This window comes from Melanotaenia boesemani, chromosome 22, assembly GCF_017639745.1.
Source record: "Melanotaenia boesemani isolate fMelBoe1 chromosome 22, fMelBoe1.pri, whole genome shotgun sequence".
Lineage (NCBI taxonomy): Eukaryota > Metazoa > Chordata > Actinopteri > Atheriniformes > Melanotaeniidae > Melanotaenia > Melanotaenia boesemani.
The window spans coordinates 17,824,845-17,843,723 of NC_055703.1; the positions used below are offsets into that span (position 1 = coordinate 17,824,845).

General features: G+C 39.2%; 1 protein-coding gene across 4 annotated transcripts in view; it reads left to right on the forward strand.

Moving 5' to 3' along the window:
* The window catches only part of LOC121634166 (rho-associated protein kinase 2-like), a 31,108-nt gene extending 12,229 nt beyond the window's left edge, over positions 1-18,879 (forward strand). For 3 of the 4 annotated variants that reach the window (XR_006009197.1, XR_006009196.1, XR_006009198.1), the window contains 26 exons: positions 926-1,017; positions 3,435-3,594; positions 4,704-4,800; positions 4,901-4,980; positions 5,578-5,626; positions 5,728-5,863; positions 6,067-6,158; positions 6,813-7,059; positions 7,910-8,016; positions 8,111-8,270; positions 8,614-8,774; positions 9,049-9,233; positions 9,533-9,602; positions 9,819-9,922; positions 10,480-10,666; positions 11,762-11,855; positions 12,134-12,228; positions 12,524-12,712; positions 13,089-13,257; positions 14,316-14,383; positions 14,475-14,563; positions 14,795-14,873; positions 15,014-15,281; positions 15,558-15,837; positions 17,299-17,389; positions 18,201-18,879. Coding sequence is in view for 1 of the 4 variants with exons in the window: in XM_041976669.1 (XP_041832603.1) it covers positions 926-1,017; positions 3,435-3,594; positions 4,704-4,800; positions 4,901-4,980; positions 5,578-5,626; positions 5,728-5,863; positions 6,067-6,158; positions 6,813-7,059; positions 7,910-8,016; positions 8,111-8,270; positions 8,614-8,774; positions 9,049-9,233; positions 9,533-9,602; positions 9,819-9,922; positions 10,480-10,666; positions 11,762-11,855; positions 12,134-12,228; positions 12,524-12,712; positions 13,089-13,257; positions 14,316-14,383; positions 14,475-14,563; positions 14,795-14,873; positions 15,014-15,281; positions 15,558-15,837; positions 18,201-18,204 (3,262 nt within the window). In the remaining 3 variants the exon portion in view is untranslated. The remainder of the gene's footprint in view (positions 1-925; positions 1,018-3,434; positions 3,595-4,703; positions 4,801-4,900; positions 4,981-5,577; positions 5,627-5,727; positions 5,864-6,066; positions 6,159-6,812; positions 7,060-7,909; positions 8,017-8,110; positions 8,271-8,613; positions 8,775-9,048; positions 9,234-9,532; positions 9,603-9,818; positions 9,923-10,479; positions 10,667-11,761; positions 11,856-12,133; positions 12,229-12,523; positions 12,713-13,088; positions 13,258-14,315; positions 14,384-14,474; positions 14,564-14,794; positions 14,874-15,013; positions 15,282-15,557; positions 15,838-17,298; positions 17,390-18,200) is intronic. The other variant, XM_041976669.1, reaches the window with a different exon arrangement.

Here is an 18,879-nt window from a genome sequence, read left to right on the forward strand (position 1 = left end):
TTCCTGTTTACATTAGTGACCCTGCCCCTCAGAGGGCTCAAACACAGACCCTTTTCTGCTTCCATACAGAGCAGCCTTTCATTTTTCCCCTCACTCAGTTTATTTACCTTCTCGCTCACTATTCTCTCACCACAGACAGAATCTCACATGTGTGTATGGCTTTCCATCTTCACACACAAACACACACACACACTGACCACATACACTTACCCACATGCTCTGTCACTGCCTTCCCATCTTGCTGAATCACTCATGTATCCACAACCACTCTGTCATTTTCAGATTCTTTAATGTTTTTTTTGCTTCATATGGTTTTGTCTCTCTTAATTTTTTTAATTTCCCCTCCGCTGTTTTGCCAGTTTCCATTTCACTGTTCACTTCTTCCTCAACTTTTTCCTCTGTGCTCCTTCAATTTTCTGGGCAGAGAAACAGAACTTCACGCCTGACCTTTCTCCTTTTCTTCCTCCCCACTCTTGCCCTCTCTTCATCTTGGCTGCATCTGGAATGTCCCACACGTGGCAAGCCCAAACTGCCGCACCCCTCTTCAGCTCTGTACCCAGAGTGGAGGAGGGAGAGCATGGGGGATGAGGCCAAGGAGCAAAGAGAGAGACAGAGAAGAGAAGGAGGGAAGTTGTAGTAGTTGCATTGAGTCAGGGTTGTTGATGTCTCTTTATGCCCTCTGATCTCACTCTGGAACTATATTATCTCTGGTCTGCCTGAATAGAGGAGGTTCTTTACACCAGTGGTCATGTGGCTCTCCATGCTGGTCACTGTGGTCAGTGCAGAGTAGTCATTCCACTAAGCTCTGTGTGTTTGGGATGACATGTTAGTGATGGTGGGTGGAGGTGAGGGGTGGGGTGAGTTTTGCGTTCACACTGAGGCAACTCTGCTTTCAGTCTGACTCCTCTATCTTGTCGCTGTGCAGGAAAGTTCGCCTGGGCCGCACTGGAATAGATGAAATCAAGCGTCATCCTTTCTTTAAGAACGACCAGTGGACCTTTGACAACATCCGTGAGAGTAAGTGTGTAAAAATGCATGTTTTTTATTTTTTATATATATAAAAATGTGTGCCTTCTTAAATCCCTAAAGTGCAGGTACAATTTCCTCTTTTCCATCTGTGGCAATTTGTTCTTGTTGCCATTTATGTCTTATCCTCTTCAGCCCATTCCTCTGCAGATCTGTTTTGCTTTAGCCAGAGACTGAAGTTTATTTCCAGCTCCTGAGCTAGTAAGCCTTCATATATGGTGCACATGCTTTCCATATGCTCCCACTCATACCTTACATTATATGAGTGGATGCTGTGCAGAGAAGCAGCTCGTGTTATGCAAAGATCCTGCTGGACAAATAGCAACATATGGGTAAATCCCCAAAAATACACATGTAAAAGAATGGAGAGGCTTTTCAAATTAGCAGTTTTATCAATAAATGAGACACATTATGGAACAGTTTTTGTCTGACAGTCTAAACAACCTGTGAAATTGAGTTATAATACATAGAAAGTTAACTGCAGACACTTTGGTATAAAATTTATCAGTCTTTTGTTAGTTAGATAGATCATTTATATCAGTTAGATAGATCATGATGAAAGCTAGATCATTTCCATGTTTCCAAACAATTTGGAATACTAAGAAAAATATAGATATGAAGAAAATATAATACAAGCAAACCCATAGCAGCTAACCATTTTAAAACATGGGGTGTATATTTTTCAGTCTGTTTCCTTTGTTTGTTTGTTTTTTATTTAAAACAAAGTTGGAATTATTTTACTGTTTTTGCTTACAATTTCCACAGTTTTTTTAAAAAAAATATTGTTATCATAGGTTTGTTTATTTCAAGATGTAATAAGGGATATTACAGAGTGTATTACAAAGAATGTAACGAGTATGCATCAATGAAAGTTGAAAAATTACTTAAACCAGTTTCCTTTGGCAAAAAATAAAATGAATAAATAAATGACATTTACATTTCCTTGCTTTGTTCAGGAAAAAAGAAATCAGTTTTCTTTTATCTGGTTTAAGTTACTACATAATCATTTACAAGAAAAGCAGAAACTAAAAAGAAGGCAGAATAAGAAAAGCATATATATTCGAAGTTTGAACCGGACCTTTGTGTCTGCTTGTGATTACATTCAGACTCTTTTGCTTCCTCTCCTCCTCTCTGCTTCACCTGGCTCTGATTAGAGCAACCAAAGACACTTCTGATCAGAGCCCGGCAGCCTAGAACATGAAACCACTGCTGTGCCACTGCTGTGCTACCCGGCTCTGTTCGTGTTTGCACATGCATGTCCTGTCTCTCAGACACACACACTCCAAACATGATCCTGCTTCCATTCTGGCATCCTGCAGGCCTGAATGTACTCCTGTGCCTTTGTGTTGGTTTAAGAAAGACATGACTCCCTGCTGTGTGTGGCTTTGACTCTGTTCAGGCTCAGTTTACACTGTTATCTACTTGTTTATTAAGCATTAGTCTGGTTGAGAGCAAAGAAGCCAACGCCATGGATGGATGATTGGATGTTGGATGGGATGGGAGGCAGCATCCCCCGTAGCGACGGGTGGGGCAGGCCATGTGGCCTGTTCTAATGAGAGGGGCGCCCCAGTTCGAAGGGTTTCTCCTGCTCTTTCACTCTCACTGTGGCCACGGCTGTCTGTCATTACTCTCCCGCTATCAGAGAGCATTCTGGGAAGTCATGCCACAAGGCCTCTGTGTCTCTTTCTGTCTCACCACACTTTGGCCTTTTTTCTGTCTCTTCTTTTTTATTCCCCCCTCATTTGTTTCATTCCTTTGCTTGATCTTTCGCTGTATTTTTTCCACCATCACCGAGTCACATTTGTCACACTGGGGGTTGTGTCTTGACCCAACAGTAATGAGCTCTTTGCTCAGAGCCAGAATTGCACTGGTCTGAGGAATTTGATCCATAATGGTTCCTTTTTTTTCTTAATTACAATCTATTTATAGACTAAAGGACTAGCTTAGTTTTATCTGATTGGCCCCTTGACGTATTTTGTCTGCATGTTGTGCAGACTTTTTAAAGTGTGCCTGCTCCTGAGAGAAGGGAGTAGAAGGAGGCTTCTCTGCTGCCGTGGTTAGGCTTCATTTGTGAAAGGCAACTGTGTGTGGGGCACAAAGCGAGCACTGTACGGGAAAAGGAGTGGTGTCAAGCTCACGCCAGCCTGCAGAAAACTTACTGCTACTACAAGCCGTGCCAAAGTTGGCACAGAGGTTGTTTAAACATGTGGAAGAAAAATAATAAAAAAAAATCTATTCAGTGCTAAGGCAATTTAAATAAAGTATTTTAAATTTAAATGCCCTCAGAATAGTTCAAACTTTGAATATGGCATTAATGTTAAACAGCATCTTTGTTTCACCTCATTCTCTCCTGGTTTGCACCTCCTCCTCACCCTCTTTTACTCCATGACTCTGTTTCTGTCTTCCAGCTGTGGCCCCAGTTGTGCCGGAGCTGCACGGAGACATAGACACCAGTAACTTTGATGACATTGAGGAGGATAAAGGAGATGCTGAGACTTTTCCGCCACCCAAAGCCTTCGTGGGCAACCAGCTACCATTTATCGGCTTCACTTATTTCAAGGAGGATCAGTAAGTTTTTTTGTGTTGTGATTTTCCAAGGAATTTAACTTTACTTTTGTTTTCATACTTTTTTAATTTTATTCTAGATGCTGGGATTATATTTGAAAGTTATACTGTATATCTTCTCTGTTTTGGGGGGACAAGCTTTGACATAGCTGTGCCTAGAATTAGAGGAAAAAAAAAAACTACCTCTTGACGCCCATACCTTTTTAAAACAGTCTTACCGCAGTCAAGACACTGTATCACTGTTTGAGTTCCACACTGCTGCCTTGTTCTGACAGTCTGTTTTACTGCCACCTTTGCTCTTGATTCATCCTACTTTCCTATCCAACTTCTGCTTGCAACAAAACAGAAAAAATAACAGTTTATTTATTGGATTTATGAATACTTTTTAGTGCTTTATGCATCAATCGTGGGTACCTGTGGCATGATTTAGGTTTGCAATCATCATGATGAAGATTCAGTTGTTAGTCTTTTCAGGCATATTAATCTAACCAGAGACAAGGTCATAACAATAAAGCTTTCAGTAAATGACTGGCTTGCTCTTGTAGCAATGCAGCTTCCAAATTCCTGATAGCACATAAATATTAACAAGATATTGACTGATGATACCTCTCACCCAGCTGAATTGTTGGCTGTTCTCATTTGTGAATTATATCATTATGACAGAATTGTTGTTGTAAATGCCATTGTCATCAAGCGGCTGCAGAGTATTGAGTCATTACAGTGTTTCAAGAAATTTAGTCAATTTTATGACGTTTTATTTTTTTGTTTTTGTTAAATTTTTTTGCTTTATTTTATTTTGTTGTCCATTTGGTTTGGTTTAGTTGTGTTTTCATTTCAGAGCCACTGTAGCTAAAAGATAAGTAAAGCTGACACATTCTCTTACTTGTTTTCAGAATATTATAGATGTTTTCTCAGTGGTGGCCGTTACCTCATATAAACTTTGTTTGGATGAACATAATGACAAACATGAGCCAGCAGGCTTTATAGGTCTCGTTATAAAAAAATTGGCTGACTTCAGGAGTAGAAGTTTGAACCTTTGGTTAAAGAAAAACTTTGTCTGGCATAGTGAAGTCATTACAGAGTTATGACTCTCACCTGTATTTGTCTTCCAGGCTGCTGAGGACAACAGGCAGTAGCTCTGTGGAGGATTCAGAAGACTGTAAGGAGAACTCTGAGGATAAGGAAAACTCTTTGGACAGTAAGAAAGAGGTTTGTGTCTGTAGGAGAGACAAGACAGAGCATGAAATATGGTCATGGATGTGATAATATTCTTTTTACTTTCTTGTTATTTGTCTGCCTACATGTGCAGCTGCAGAAAAAGCTTCATCAGTTGGAGGAGCAGCTCGACCATGAGATGCAGGCCAAAGATGAGCTGGAGCAAAAGTGCAAGTATGACCGAACACACAAGCACACATAATAATAATAAAAATACAACATTTAAAAGGTTGGTCTATGAACATGCTAAAGATCGATCTTTAGCTTGTTCATTTGTAGCTGTTGGTATAAATGCTCAACACAAAACATTTAACATCAGAACTGCCAGGGGTCATTTTTTTAATCCTTTCAACTTCATGTAACTCTCTGAAATTTAACCCAATGTATCTCATCCTTAATGACTTTACCTAAAGTGACAATTTTTGTCATATTCAGAATTTGTAAATTGTCTGTAAGACAAAATACAAAGGGACCACCTTCCTGTTACCTTATTAGACTGTTGTACCAACACCAGCACCGCACACAGGGAGGACCAGTCACAAAACATCATCACGGAGGAAGCTAGTCTGACATATGCCCGTCGTAACACTGAAGAACCTCTCAGTGCCTTTTTGTCTTATGGATCGAGTTGTACAGCACATGAATAGATCAGCTGTCTGTCAGGAAATATGTTTTTTTTTTTTTTTTGCTTTTTCGATATGCAGTGATCAATATCAGCTAACATCCAGCGCTCATCATTTTACGATATAATAAAATATCTTTTCTCCCCAGAAATGCTACCAACCGTTTAGACAAGCTGGTTAAAGAGTTGGATAAGGAGGTAAGAACAGATGGAAGGATACTCGTTCACCATGTTTGAGATGGTGATGTAGGTCAGTCCCGTCCCCCACTTACACTAAGTGTGAATGTTTCTCTGATCAGATGAACAGCAGGCAGAGAGTTGAGGCCTCACTGAGGCAGCTGGAGCGAGAGCGAGCGTTGCTGCAGCACCAGAGTGCTGAGAGCCTCCGCAAGGTGGAGATCGAAGCTGACAGAAAACGCAGCCTGGAGAATGAATGTGAGCGCCTCAAAACTAATTTAGCAGCCTTTTAAGACATCAGTGTATTTTTGTAAATCATACTCATGTTTTCAATTTTTTGACACGAGTATTTAAATATTTTAATTATACTTGAGGAATTTATGGGAGATTGTTGTACTTACAGCCTCTGCTCAATGTGTCATTTAAAAAAATAATACTAACCTCCTTTGTTTGCTCGTCAGTAAACAACCTGAGGGACCAGCTGGAGGATCTGAAGAAGAGGAACCAGCACTCACAGATCTCCAATGACAAAAACATCCAGCTTCAAAAACAAGTAAGGATGGAGCCTTTATGGGCAAATTTAAAGGATTTGAATCTGCTCAGAATTTTCTCGAGTTTTCTCACCCATCAACAGCCACTGGGTTGTTTAATAAATAATTTTAAGAAGAGAACACTGGACAAGGTTTTACACCTCTAACCAAAAAAAAAAAAAAACAAAATCAGTTGCCTGTAGAACAGAATATTGATCCTATATATACAGCTCAAACAGACGAAGGACTACCATAAGAGGCTTGGGCTGAAATTTTGTCTTTGCCTTCACAGTGCTTAGCCCCTGTATAAAGAAAAATCTATGTATAGATCTCATAATAGCAGCACATGTAAGATAGACTGATAATATGACAAAACTTTAAGACAAAAGTTTTTGAAGAAGGCATGGGAGAAAATCTCCAAAACCAAAACATAAAATATTTACAATATGTTATATAAGGGAGTAAATAGTATTGATCTCACTTAAGGTATTTGAGATATATTAAGTAAAACTACAAACCTTTTGATATCAGGCCATCTTTTATTCATCATTGATTCAAAATAACAGAATTTCTCCTCTTAACATCTCTAATTGTGTTGCTACATTGACCACATTTTGCTTATAGAGGAAAAGTACAACCTTATCTGTTTTTTTTTTTGTTTTTTTTTTTATCTATAGCTCGAGGATGTCAATGCTGTACTTCAGTCTGAGCAGGAAGCAGTGGCGCGGCTGAAGAAGAGTCAAGCAGAGGTGCAGAAACAAGCCCAGAGCCTTGAGGTCAACCTCAAGGAGATGCAGACAAAGTGCAGCCACCTGGAAAACAGCAAGATGGAGCTGGAAAAGCAGCTGAGAGGCCTGCAAGCTGAGCTGGAGGAAGAGAAAAGAGACTCCAACCTCAGGACAGAAACTATAACTGACCTGCAGGGTGAGACATGGCTCTCTTTTATAGTTTGATAATAGCAGGTATTAAAATGAACTGAGTATATGGCTTATTTGGATCTATATTTCTTAATTTGTCATACATTTTAATATTATAAGAGAAATCCATAAGCAATCAAACATCAGTAAAGTATGGTTGTTAAGTTCAAGCAAACTTCTGTTGTGTTGGTAAAATAACTAAAATTTTTAGAAAACAAAAAATGATTTACCAATACTCCAGTTTGCTTTCGTGGGCTCCTTCAGAGCTACTCCAGTAAACATCTCCTCATTTCTGGGAGAAAACCATTACACAACTTGGAGCTGTATTAGATGTGAACCGTTTTTTGGACCTGGTCATGGGAAATGTCCGATCATAGATGGAAACTTCTGCTATAAAGGTTGAGAGTGAAGCAAGAGGCTGTAAAAGTCAAAGCAAAACCAGAGCCAGAACCTCCTGTGAGATGCTGTTTGGAAACTTAAACGTGTTCTGTCCATGCAGAGAAGCCAGCTACTGAATTCAGAGGGGATGTGGTGAAACAACAGTGATGCCTGTTTGCTGCAATACCTCACATTTTTTTGTTTTTTTCCTCATGTTGGTGAAAACCTCTTGGTGGGTGGAGTGTGGGAGAAGAAAAATAAACTTAAAAGTGCCATGTTTTCAACAAATTTGATGCCAAACATGTGCTGGTGCATTATGTAATGTCTGAAACTGAACAGTTCAGGTGCATTCATTTAATTCACTGCATGTTTGTCTCAAGATGGAACTCGGTGTAATTCTTGCACCTTGATGAGTTTTACAGGTCACTTCAAAATCTTTCTTTATTATTTTTCACCTAATTCCTTCTTCTCCCTCTCAGGGTGTGTCTCTGGTCTGGAAGAGGAGGTGAAAGAGGTGAAATCCTCTCTGTCCAAAGTCCAAACTGAAAAGAAGGAGCTGCAGAAAAAACTCAATGATCTTGAAAAGGTTGGTCACCGTCTTTGTTGTTAAGTTTGTAGTTTAATAGCCAGGCTTGGCTATAATAACACGCCAGAACACTAACATCAATTTTTGTCTGCAGGAAAAGAGCAACCAAGAGATCGACCTGACGTTCAAGCTCAAGTCACTCCATCAGAGTTTGGAGCAAGAGGAGGCAGAACACAAAGCCACCAAAGCAAAGCTGGCAGATAAACATACAATCTACCAGTCCCTTGAGGAGGCGAAATCTGAAGCTTTAAAAGGTGGGCAAGTGGGAAGAGAAAAAGCAGTAGTTGATTCCAAAATATTAAGCCAACTGTACACAGACATGCAGACAAAAAGGAAGACAAAGATGCAAAAGAAACCTGCCAGTTATTGAAGTCATTAAGTGGATTGATTGATTGATTGATAAAGCAAACCTTTGACAATTAGCATTTGCAAGTACTGTAATTATAGCGTCCAACAATTTGATAGATTAGGAATAGATTTGTCTTTAGGTACTTTACTAAATGTAAATTTCTGGTGCTTAGTGCAAGTTTATTGAAAGTTGAAAGTGTTTATTTTTTGCTGAAGTGAGGTAATATCTTGTTTTTTCCTTTGGCCCAGAGATGGAGTGCACCCTGCAAGAGGAGCGCAGTTTGAAGCTGCAGGTGGAGGGAAAGCTGCTGCAGCTGGAGAAGGATCACTCCATGCTGGACTGTGACTATAAGCAGACACAGCAGAAGCTGGACGAGCTGCAGGCACAGAAGGAGAAACTCTCTGAAGAGGTGTGTTTTTCTTTTTATTATAGGGAGTATCAACAGATTTTATAATTATAACAGCTGTTCTTGAATGCATATCCTATGTCACAGATATATTTTAGGTGTATATATATTTTGTGGTGCAGAAACAACTGGAACCAAATAAATGGATATAAAATTACATCTTTGAGACTCTTTAGTTCAGTCATGTACGATAAATTATAATTACTTGCATATCTTTGCTCTCTAAGTTGATGCCCATATGTCTCAATGCTTAACAGATAGCTCTGTTTGTCTGCAGGTAATGCACCTTACCTTACGCTTGGAGAACGAGATGCATAAGCGGAGTTTGAACCAGAGCGAACTGAAGATACAGAACCAGCAGGTTTCTGTGCTTCGCTCTTCAGAGAAACAGCTCAAACAGGAGCTCAACCAGCTGCTGGACATGAAGCAGATCCTGGAGAAACAGAACCAGGAGCTGCGCAGGTCAGACTTAGACACAAAACAAGCACAATATGCATCCACACTGGTGGGTACTTCCCTAAAAGAATGGGATATCAATATAATGTAATATCATAACTTATATATGTAGTTTTCTATTGATATTGTGATAATTTTTTATATTAATGTTTTCTGTCTCTACAATCATATGTGGAAAATCTGATATAATAACCATAATCTATGCACAGAACAGCAGCATTTGGATTGTAATATTTTTGGCTGTCTAGGGTCTGGTGTTCAGCTGGCACTCAACAGGGACTGACAGATTTTTCATGCCATTTCAGGGAAAAGCAAGAAGCTGATGGCCAGTTGAAGGAGCTGAAGGACCAGCTGGAGGCACAGCAGTATTTCACAGTAACTCTCCTTTTTCTCTCTGTCAAATGACATTGACAGCCAAATATGTAAAATTCAGCCCAACTAACATGATTAGTCATCTTAGTGAAAAAATATATATCAAAGACATGAATTCTACTAAATAAACTTTCCTTTTCAAAACCAGTATTTCACATGTATTAAACAAAAAACTCCTTGTGTGTGACATTAAGTGATTTAATGTTGTTTTTGTCAAAGACCCTTTACAAGACACAGGTCCGTGAGCTGAAGGATGAGTGTAATGAGAGGAATAAACAGTACAAAGAAGCTCAGCGGCGACTGGCAGAATACCAGGAGGAAAGGTAACTGTGGCTGTGAAGCTTTGCCTACTTAAACAACACAATCTTCTAAACATGTGCAAAAGAAGAAAGGAAATGTGTTTAATGCAACATGAGACATAAACACGCCAATGCGACAGAACAAAATATAAGTGGATAGTAGGCGAAACAATAAAGCACAAGCTCTTGTTTTCAGTCAAATATCAGTTCCAGTTACTCATATTCAGCAAAACAAAGCAGATATTGTGTTATCTGTACTTTTAAGAATGAAACAGACTTTCCAGATTAGTGTAATTTGCCCTACGGAATTAATCTTGCAGCCAAATGACTAATACAAATTAGCAGCAGTTCCAGACACACTAAATCCAAAAACTGTTTTAAACAAACTTATTCAGTCTAATTCTAACTTGGAAAGACTGTCAATGACAAAAATGTCATTGACTTATTAACATATGGTCACACTATAGGCAGGGAATTTCTAACTGGGATAATAATGATAGGGATTCAGTGCTGTTCAAAGGCTTATTCAGCTCCAGCAGTTTGGTAATATATTAATGGTTCATGCTTTCTTTCCCCTGCAGGGATTCTCTGGCTGCCCAGCTGGAAACCAGCTTGACCAAAGCTGATTCTGAACACCTGGCTCGATCCATTGCTGAAGAGCAGTACTCTCTTTTGGAGAAGGAGAAGATCATGAGGGAGCTAGAGATCAAAGATATGATGGCGAGACACAAACAGGAGCTCAACGACAAGGAGGCCACCATCACCTCGGTAAGATAAGTCACCTGTGTCTCCACGAAGCTGAGTTTGTCATTCAAACACAATATTTCAGACTGATCAGAAAATGATAGTTTTCTTGCATCCACATTTTTTTAAATTTACGATAGAGTATGTGCTATGCTCAAAGATATCTGCCACAGAACTGTTTGATTTATATTATAAAACCTATAACAACCCCCAAAAATGGATGCATACAGTATACAAGAAGGTAATATACACAGTCTGCTCTGTTGACCTATTGGGTTGTGCTTAAGTTGAACAAGTTGAACTCGTTTACTCGGGGTAAGGGTCGGCTGTTGATGCATGCAGTGGTGCTTCATCACAATGGACTGGACATTCAGTTACTTGCAGGGTTCAAATTACACCGGGGCTTTTGGGAGAGCCTTGTTTTCAGGTGTGCACCGGGACTTCCCAAGTCACGTGCACGCGTATATACATTAGTGCACAGCAGCATGGTTGAAAACAGGGTTACTGCCAAAACATTCTGCAACTACTGTAAGAAACATCTCTTACATAGCAAACAATACAGCTGTCCACCGTGCTGAAACAACAGCTACTATAGTAAGTCAGTGTCATTGAAAGAGAATGCATCTTAGTTGAGAAACATACTCGTATCATCATCAAAACATTAAAATTAACCAATGATTAAAAAAAAGGACTAAGGTCAGTCCTGTGTATTAGCCTACCCTGAGTCAGTAGTGGCCACAGTGGCCTGGGCTGTAAAACAGTTTTTTAATTAGAACTTCCTCTTAGTGTCTCAGGTGAGTGTTTTCTGGGGAGATCATTTCTGTAGTTTGAACCATTGATACATTTCATATAAATAAATGCCTGAAAAATTTGTACTCATCAAATCTTTGGTGGAAAATCACAGAAGTTTACTGTTTTTGTGAAGAGAATTTGTTATTAATGTGGTTCTCCACAACACTAATATACATCTTCACGATGCAAATCTCTGATGGAAATTAACGAATAATCTTCATTATATTACAATCCACAAAATGCCATTAAAAATCAAAATATGACAACTCTTGCTTTTTACTATATCAATGCTGACACTAAATAATATGTGCCCTGTCTGTCTTACAGCTGGAAGAGTCCAACCGCACTCTGACAGTGGATGTGGCCAACCTGGCCAGTGAGAAAGAAGAGCTGAACAACCAGCTAAAAGAAATGCAGCAAAGTGAGTTTCATTCGGAGTTAATTACAGATAAAACAGGCTTCCACTGAAATGTCATTTCCCCATATCCCTGAAAAATGTGTTCGGAGTTGTCTTTCATGTCCAGATAATTTTTTAGGAGAAATATATATAATGATGATGTCTTTGTCAGAATACATTGCCTGGATGGCAGAATTTTGGCCTTAAAGTTTGCTCTGCAAATACTGGGTTATTTCTGCAGAACCTGCTAAATAAAAACAAATTTGATGCTATTAAATCTATATTATTTTTATGCTTTACAGAACTCCAAAATGCCACGGAGGAAGAAAAGGAGATGAACTCTCTGAAAGTGATTCTTGAGAAGCAGCTGCAGAATGAAAAGACACTGAAAATTCAGGTGTGTGCGCCTACACAGGTCTGGAAAGCCTGAAGTATCTTCTATACTCTCATGCTTTCATATCTATTTCACAGACAGCTTTTATGCCAACGTTATTTGTTGTTCAGAATCACTTTCCTCTACAGGCTTGTGTTGAACTTTGGGCATTACCTGACATCTAAAAACAAGTTTAAAATGTATTTTTTGCAACAACATTGATATTCCTGCAGGCTTCCCCTTTTTGTTTACTGAGTATATATTTACCATAAAGAGCGCTTTGTAAAGTCTCAGTCTCAGTGTGCTGTTCTGCTCTCAGGCTGTGAACAAGCTAGCTGAGGTGATGAACAAGAGAGATCCGGGGCGGGGAGGCCATCGAGGCACCGACACCGAGGTGCACAGGAAGGAGAAGGAGAACAGGAAACTGCAGCTGGAGCTGAGAGCAGAGAAGGAGAAATTCAGCAGCACCATCATGAAGTACCAGAAGGAGCTGACGGATATGCAGGCGGTCAGTGTGCCCACGCTCCCAGAAATATACACAGAGTATAGAATTATTACCAGAAAACATCTTTTTGTGAGATGCAGGGGAAGCTGACTTAAAAACAATGAATTCATAGCAGTGAGTGGATGAAAAAACAGAAAAATTTACATAAAATTACCAGATTTTTTGAGTAGCTTGTTAATTAACTGTGCAAGTCAAAAGATCTTGAATTTATCTTTTAAGGCATCCGAGTTTAAATTCAAATTCTGTCTTGTTTGCAGCAGATGAGAGAAAAGGCACTTTATTGGAAAAATAAACTATTTAAATTTTGTATCTCTCCTTAAAAAAAAACCGCTTGGACAAACAAATGAAGCAAAACTGAGTGAAACTTGTGTATGTTCAGCTGATTGCAGAAGAGAACCACATGCGTCTGGAGCTTCAGATGGTATTGGACAGTAAAGAGAGCGACCTCGAGCAGCTTCGATGCCAGCTATCTTCTCTCAGCGTCATCTCTCTGGACACCACCAGCATCAGCAGTGGCAACGATCTGGACATTGCTGATGGATATCCAGGTAGGCTCCTCACACTCATCTCAAAGTTCAGTTCCCAACATGTATAATAAACTACTCAGAGACACTTCTGCATGCACTTCCTGTATTCCTCTACTATTTGTTTCCACTTTTTCCTTATTATTTCCTTTTTCTTCCCTTCATTCCACCTCACCCTTTCTCTTCGTGGTCCGGTGCAGTGCGCATTACTCACTCTCACACCTCAGAATCAATGTCCTTCACCTACCAGCGCACACACAAATCTGTCTGCATTGACACACGGCCCAACCTTCACTCGGCTTGCGCTCTCTTTGACTCTGCGTCCGAGGATGAAGAAGAGTTTGATGAGCCTGAAGAGCAGAGCCAGCAACCTCTGGCCCTCACCTATGAACAGCCTTCTGAGTCTGAAACTGGAGGTGACCCTGCATGGGGGTTTAAAACCAAGATAGGGATGAAATTTAATACTGCAAATGCATTTTTTTTAACATTTGTCCAATAACAGTATCTTTTTTTTTTTTTGCTTTTCTCCCACTAAATTCACTTAGTTTGAAAAGATGAAGGTTGTGGTGAAAAGAAATAACCCCAACTCTAGTTCAGCCCTGCAATCAGGCAGCTAATCCCCTTACTCTGTTTACTCTCTCTGCTGCACTTTAATCCTTTTTAATGTTCCCTGGACATGTTAATACTCACAGCATGACACCGCTCAAACTGGTTGAAAATTATTTTGCTACAAATGATCTGAAGAGATTGAATTCTGTGTGGAGATTGTTCCCAAACTAATTCTTCAATTATACCTTTTAAGTTGATTTTCCTTTACTAAAATCTGCTATAATTTGTGAAGAAAACTCTTGCTGTCTCCTCTGAACAGTCTTGCATTTTGTTGAGGCACGGAGGCAGGATTTCCGCCTTCTGCCCTTTGTTTTAGCGAGGATTCATTTCCTCTCTCAGTGATGAGCGCCTGCTTAAGGAAAATGCCACAAAAGCTTAAAAATGTCACAGTGTTCTTTCAAGTGATTCACACGATTAAAGGTTGGCCTTCTTTTTATGTTAACATCTTCCTGTTTTTTCTCTCTGCTTGCTAGACTCCAGGCTGGAGGGCTGGATTTCACTTCCTACCAAGAACACCAAGCGATTTGGCTGGGACAAAAAAGTAATTAAGCTTCCGGTCCTCCTCACAAATGTGATTTCCTGGTAATGAGTCATATCCCATTTTAACTGTTTTGATACATTTTCTGTTGCAGTATGTTGTGGTGAGCAGCAAGAAAATACTGTTCTACAACAGCGAAGTGGACAGAGAGCAAGCCAACCCTTTCATGACTCTGGACATTGAGTGAGTCATTAAAAGCAGCATTTATATGTCTGATAGACAAGTGTTAAAAAAGAAGTACTGCTGAGATTTCTCCAGAACCTTTGAATATTTTAATAACATTTGAACTGTGTGATAAGTATAATAATTTACATTAGTTACATTAAAATGAATCCCTTTACATCTAAAGTGATAATTACAAGCATTATCCTCCATAAGTGCTTTGCTTTAACAGTTTTTCTTTCCCTTCTTCAGTAAGCTGTTTCATGTCCGACCTGTCACTCAAACTGATGTGTATCGTGCAGATGTCAAAGAAATTCCAAGGATATTCCAGGTAACAAGCAAGAAATGCTCCTGTTTTCTTCTCTTTCTATCTCATTTCAACTTTTTCACATGCAGCCTTTATAAATCAAGCATGCTGTTTTCACCCATTTCTGTTAAGATGCATTTTACATCATATCTCTCCTCTCTCAGATTCTGTATGCCAATGAAGGCGAAAACAAACTTCAGCAGGAAGTTGTAGTGGAGTCCGCATCATACAGCGAGCGCCCGTCCTACATCAGCCACAAAGGCCACGAGTTCATCGTCACTCTTTACCACTTCCCCACCAGCTGCGAGGCCTGCACTCGACCCTTGTGGCAAGTCTTCAAGCCTCCTCCAGCCCTCGAGTGTCGTCGCTGCCACATTAAATTCCACAAAGACCACCTGGACAATAAGGAAGAAGTCATTGTACCCTGCAAAGGTAAATATGATTAGTTAGGTTTTTTATTGAGCTTGAACATTGTAACAAAAACTTCTCTGAGCAGCATGGAGCTCATGTACATAGATTCCTACATTTTACTATACTGAATGACTTGATAGCATTGCTCATAAATTTGTATTATTCCATTTCATGATGTAAAGCAAAAAACAAAAAAGACTCCCAAAGCCACATAAGTGCAATGGTCCTCAGTCAGAAGGCGGGAAAAGCTCTCATCTTCATCCTGATTCACATCTGTTTATTCTTTGTCTTTGCCAGTGAACTACGACATCTCCATTGCTAAAGAGCTGCTGCTGCTGACCAGTTCTCAGAAGGAACAGCAGCGCTGGGTCAGTCACCTCCTCAAACGCATCCCAAGAAAACACCCGGCAGTGGGTCCTCCCCCTGCAGCACAGAGCAGCCCTCACGAATCAACTTCACGCATGTCTCCGCGGATTTCACCACAGCCTTCACCTAGAAATTCTCCTCACTTGTCAGCCCATCGCAGTGCCATAAAGGCCCATCCCAGCAAACATCAGCAGACATCTCGGAAGTCCAGGTGAGAGACTTTTTTTTTTTAATACTAAAACCTTACCTATTTGGATATAATGACTGTATGGCCATCTAATTTCTGATTAAATAAAGTTGGCTTAGGTTTTTCTTAAGGCTATGAGGTGTGTTTGAACACATTATATCTAACAGGCAATACCAAGCACTTAAAAGTTGATTCAAGTTGTTATAAATAAGTAATGTTCTATAACACAGATAAAACAAAGATTTGTTTCCTAGCAGGTAGAAGGTTACTGGGACAGTACAATGAAACCAATATCTTTTTTTGCAGTTTTAAAGAAAGCAGAATGGATCAGTACCAAAATATAACTGGGTCTCCTTTTGCTGATGCTTCTCAAGTTTAATAGGTGTCATTAATTTGTCAAAAGGGTAGACAAATAAATGACACTGAAAACATTTTCACTTACAAGATTTAGAAGTGAAAATGTGACTTTTTAATTTAACCAGCATTCTATATAATAAGTTTTAATATTTGCAACAAGCCAAACTGCTTGAAAATATGTTGACATTTAGTAAGAAATTATGATTTTAATGTTGGATAGAGCTTCTGCTTCCATAAACAGGAGTGAAGGTGCAGTGTGCTTAAAATGACCAACATGTTTTATTCTACTAGGTTAGGTAAAGTTCTTGCCTGATAGATTTTTTATGTGCATTAACCTTTACAGAGTAGCTACTTAGTAATGCTCGAGCACTGCTGACACATGGCAAGATGCTTCAACTGACAGCTGCTGCTTTGTCTAATGCAGCGTTTGCTGATTACAGGGAACTCAGATTTCCTAAAGTGAATTGGAACAAATTAAAGAAAATATCAGAAAAGGTCTTTTTTTCTGAATTTATAAGTCAGGTATTTTGTATACCTTTGACATTTTTATTCATATTCCAGAAAAAGGAAACTTAGCATGTACATTTAAAGTATGTTCTGTGAAAAGCATTAGTCAGTCTTTTACTTGTAGCTTGAAGTGAACTATAAATCTGCTAATGAGCATAGTTTTTGTTGTTAAGAACAAATTATTATTAATTTTGAACATCCCATTTACAAGGGACATCAAATGCAACATGAGAGCTTCCCAGCCAAGCCCCAACTTTGTGAAAAATGGAAGGAGGGATTCAAAAAAAAAAAAAAAAACTTTATAAACTTTTGTTTTGCAATTCGCAATATATTATGTGACATTTTATTATTATTCGGCTTTTAGTTAAATTTAGATGTGGACAGCTCTTTTTATCCCAGGAAAGGGTAATCTGGACCCCTCTCTGTTCCCTCTATAAATTTTGCAATGCTTCCTAAATTATTTACACACACATAAGGCTGTATGCGACATTAATGCTCCAACATGGCATCCCACTCGTAGTGAGTTAATACAGTCAGAACTAACTGTATCCGTCTCATTTTCTGTGACTGTTGAGACAGTCAATAGTCTCAGCCACATCCTAACTGGCTTTCATCCTCCAGCGCTGGCCCCATGCTCCGAATCATCCTCCACTGACCCCTGACCTCCTCACCTTTGACCCCACTATTCTAACGTCTCTTGCACTGGGAGACTGTAAGTAGCAGAGCTCAGTGAGCCTCTCCGCCTGCTGCATCGCTGTGCTGATGTGCCTATTAACCCCTCTTCTAATAACAAGTGGCCTGCAATCACCCATGACTAACTCAGCTCCACAGGGCCCCCTGGTGAACATGGCACTTATTGTCCCAGTAGTTTGGTGAATCACTCCTTGAACCTCATCATTTCAGGGAGCTTGAGTTTGACCTGAAAGGCTGGAGTTGGTCTTTGGATGATGTCGATGATGATGATGATGATATATTCTTCTAAAAGAAGTGAGAAAGGAAGGACAGAGGGTAACTGGGCCTCTGCATGAAATTGTCAATTCTGTTGGAGGCTTTAATGCAACCAGAAGCATGTTTTTTGTGTGTTTTCCTAACGTGTGGTTGAGTTTGGATTAAAAACTTTGCAATTTGTCGTTTTTGCAGGTTACAAGACATTTTTGGGAAATATTGCTCAACTAAAAAATAGACAGTTGGGGAATAGTCTTGATGTACATGTTTGAATAGTTTGACATTGGTATATTCTGTTTCTGAGCCTCATATTTAGCTTACAAAACAGCAAAAAGCCACCAAAATATCAAAGTTCATTATATATATATATATATATATTACCTCTAGCAAACACACAGACAAGATTATTCCTCTCTGGCTGTTTTTATGCATTTTACTCCTGCTTTGTGTGGATGCTGTGTAGTTTTCTTGTTTAATATGTGTGGATTTTGTGTGGGCGTACCTTTGAATTCCTGCCACTCTGTTGGTTGTATCCCAGGTTTTCACACCATTCTGTTTATTTCCCTCTCTCTTCACAGTTAACCCCGGCTGTATTTTCATCTGCGTGGATTAATGATGGTGGTCTGGACACAGTTGCCTACGCATATTATTTGTTCACAGAAAGAAACTGACAAAAAAGCAAACGCATCATGGACAAACATTCACAGAAACTGGCTGTTGTCATGAGAACTGTGATTGTTTTTGTGTGTTGTTTTGTTTTGTTTTTTTTCCTCTCATTTTTTTTAAACGAGGAAAATTAGCAGTCTTCATATTGAATCTGCCTTATTTTATAACCACCATCAGACTCATTTAAATTTGTGTTTGTGAAATGTTAAGAGCTGTGTGTGTGTGTATGTTTGAGCATTTGTATATAAGACAGAGAGATGTGTGCATTGTCACGCAGAAATTGTAGCTAATAGAATATGATTGTTTTATTTTTTAATGAATATAACTGCAGTAGATTATTTAGTATACGAGTGTGCTGTAAATGTATGAACACAGTTTTCTGTTGTTGTAAAAGGAGATTTTATCCTGTTGAGCCTTGAGACCATGGACTTGTTTCATTACACTAAATTTATCCATCACAACATGAATTATGTGATATAAACAAAATAATGTGCCTCCTCTTCATAATTACTGATGTTATGATATGTATGAAATCCCATGTGCAGGATTTGGGGGTTATATATTAAAAGAAAAAAAACATACAAAAACTGA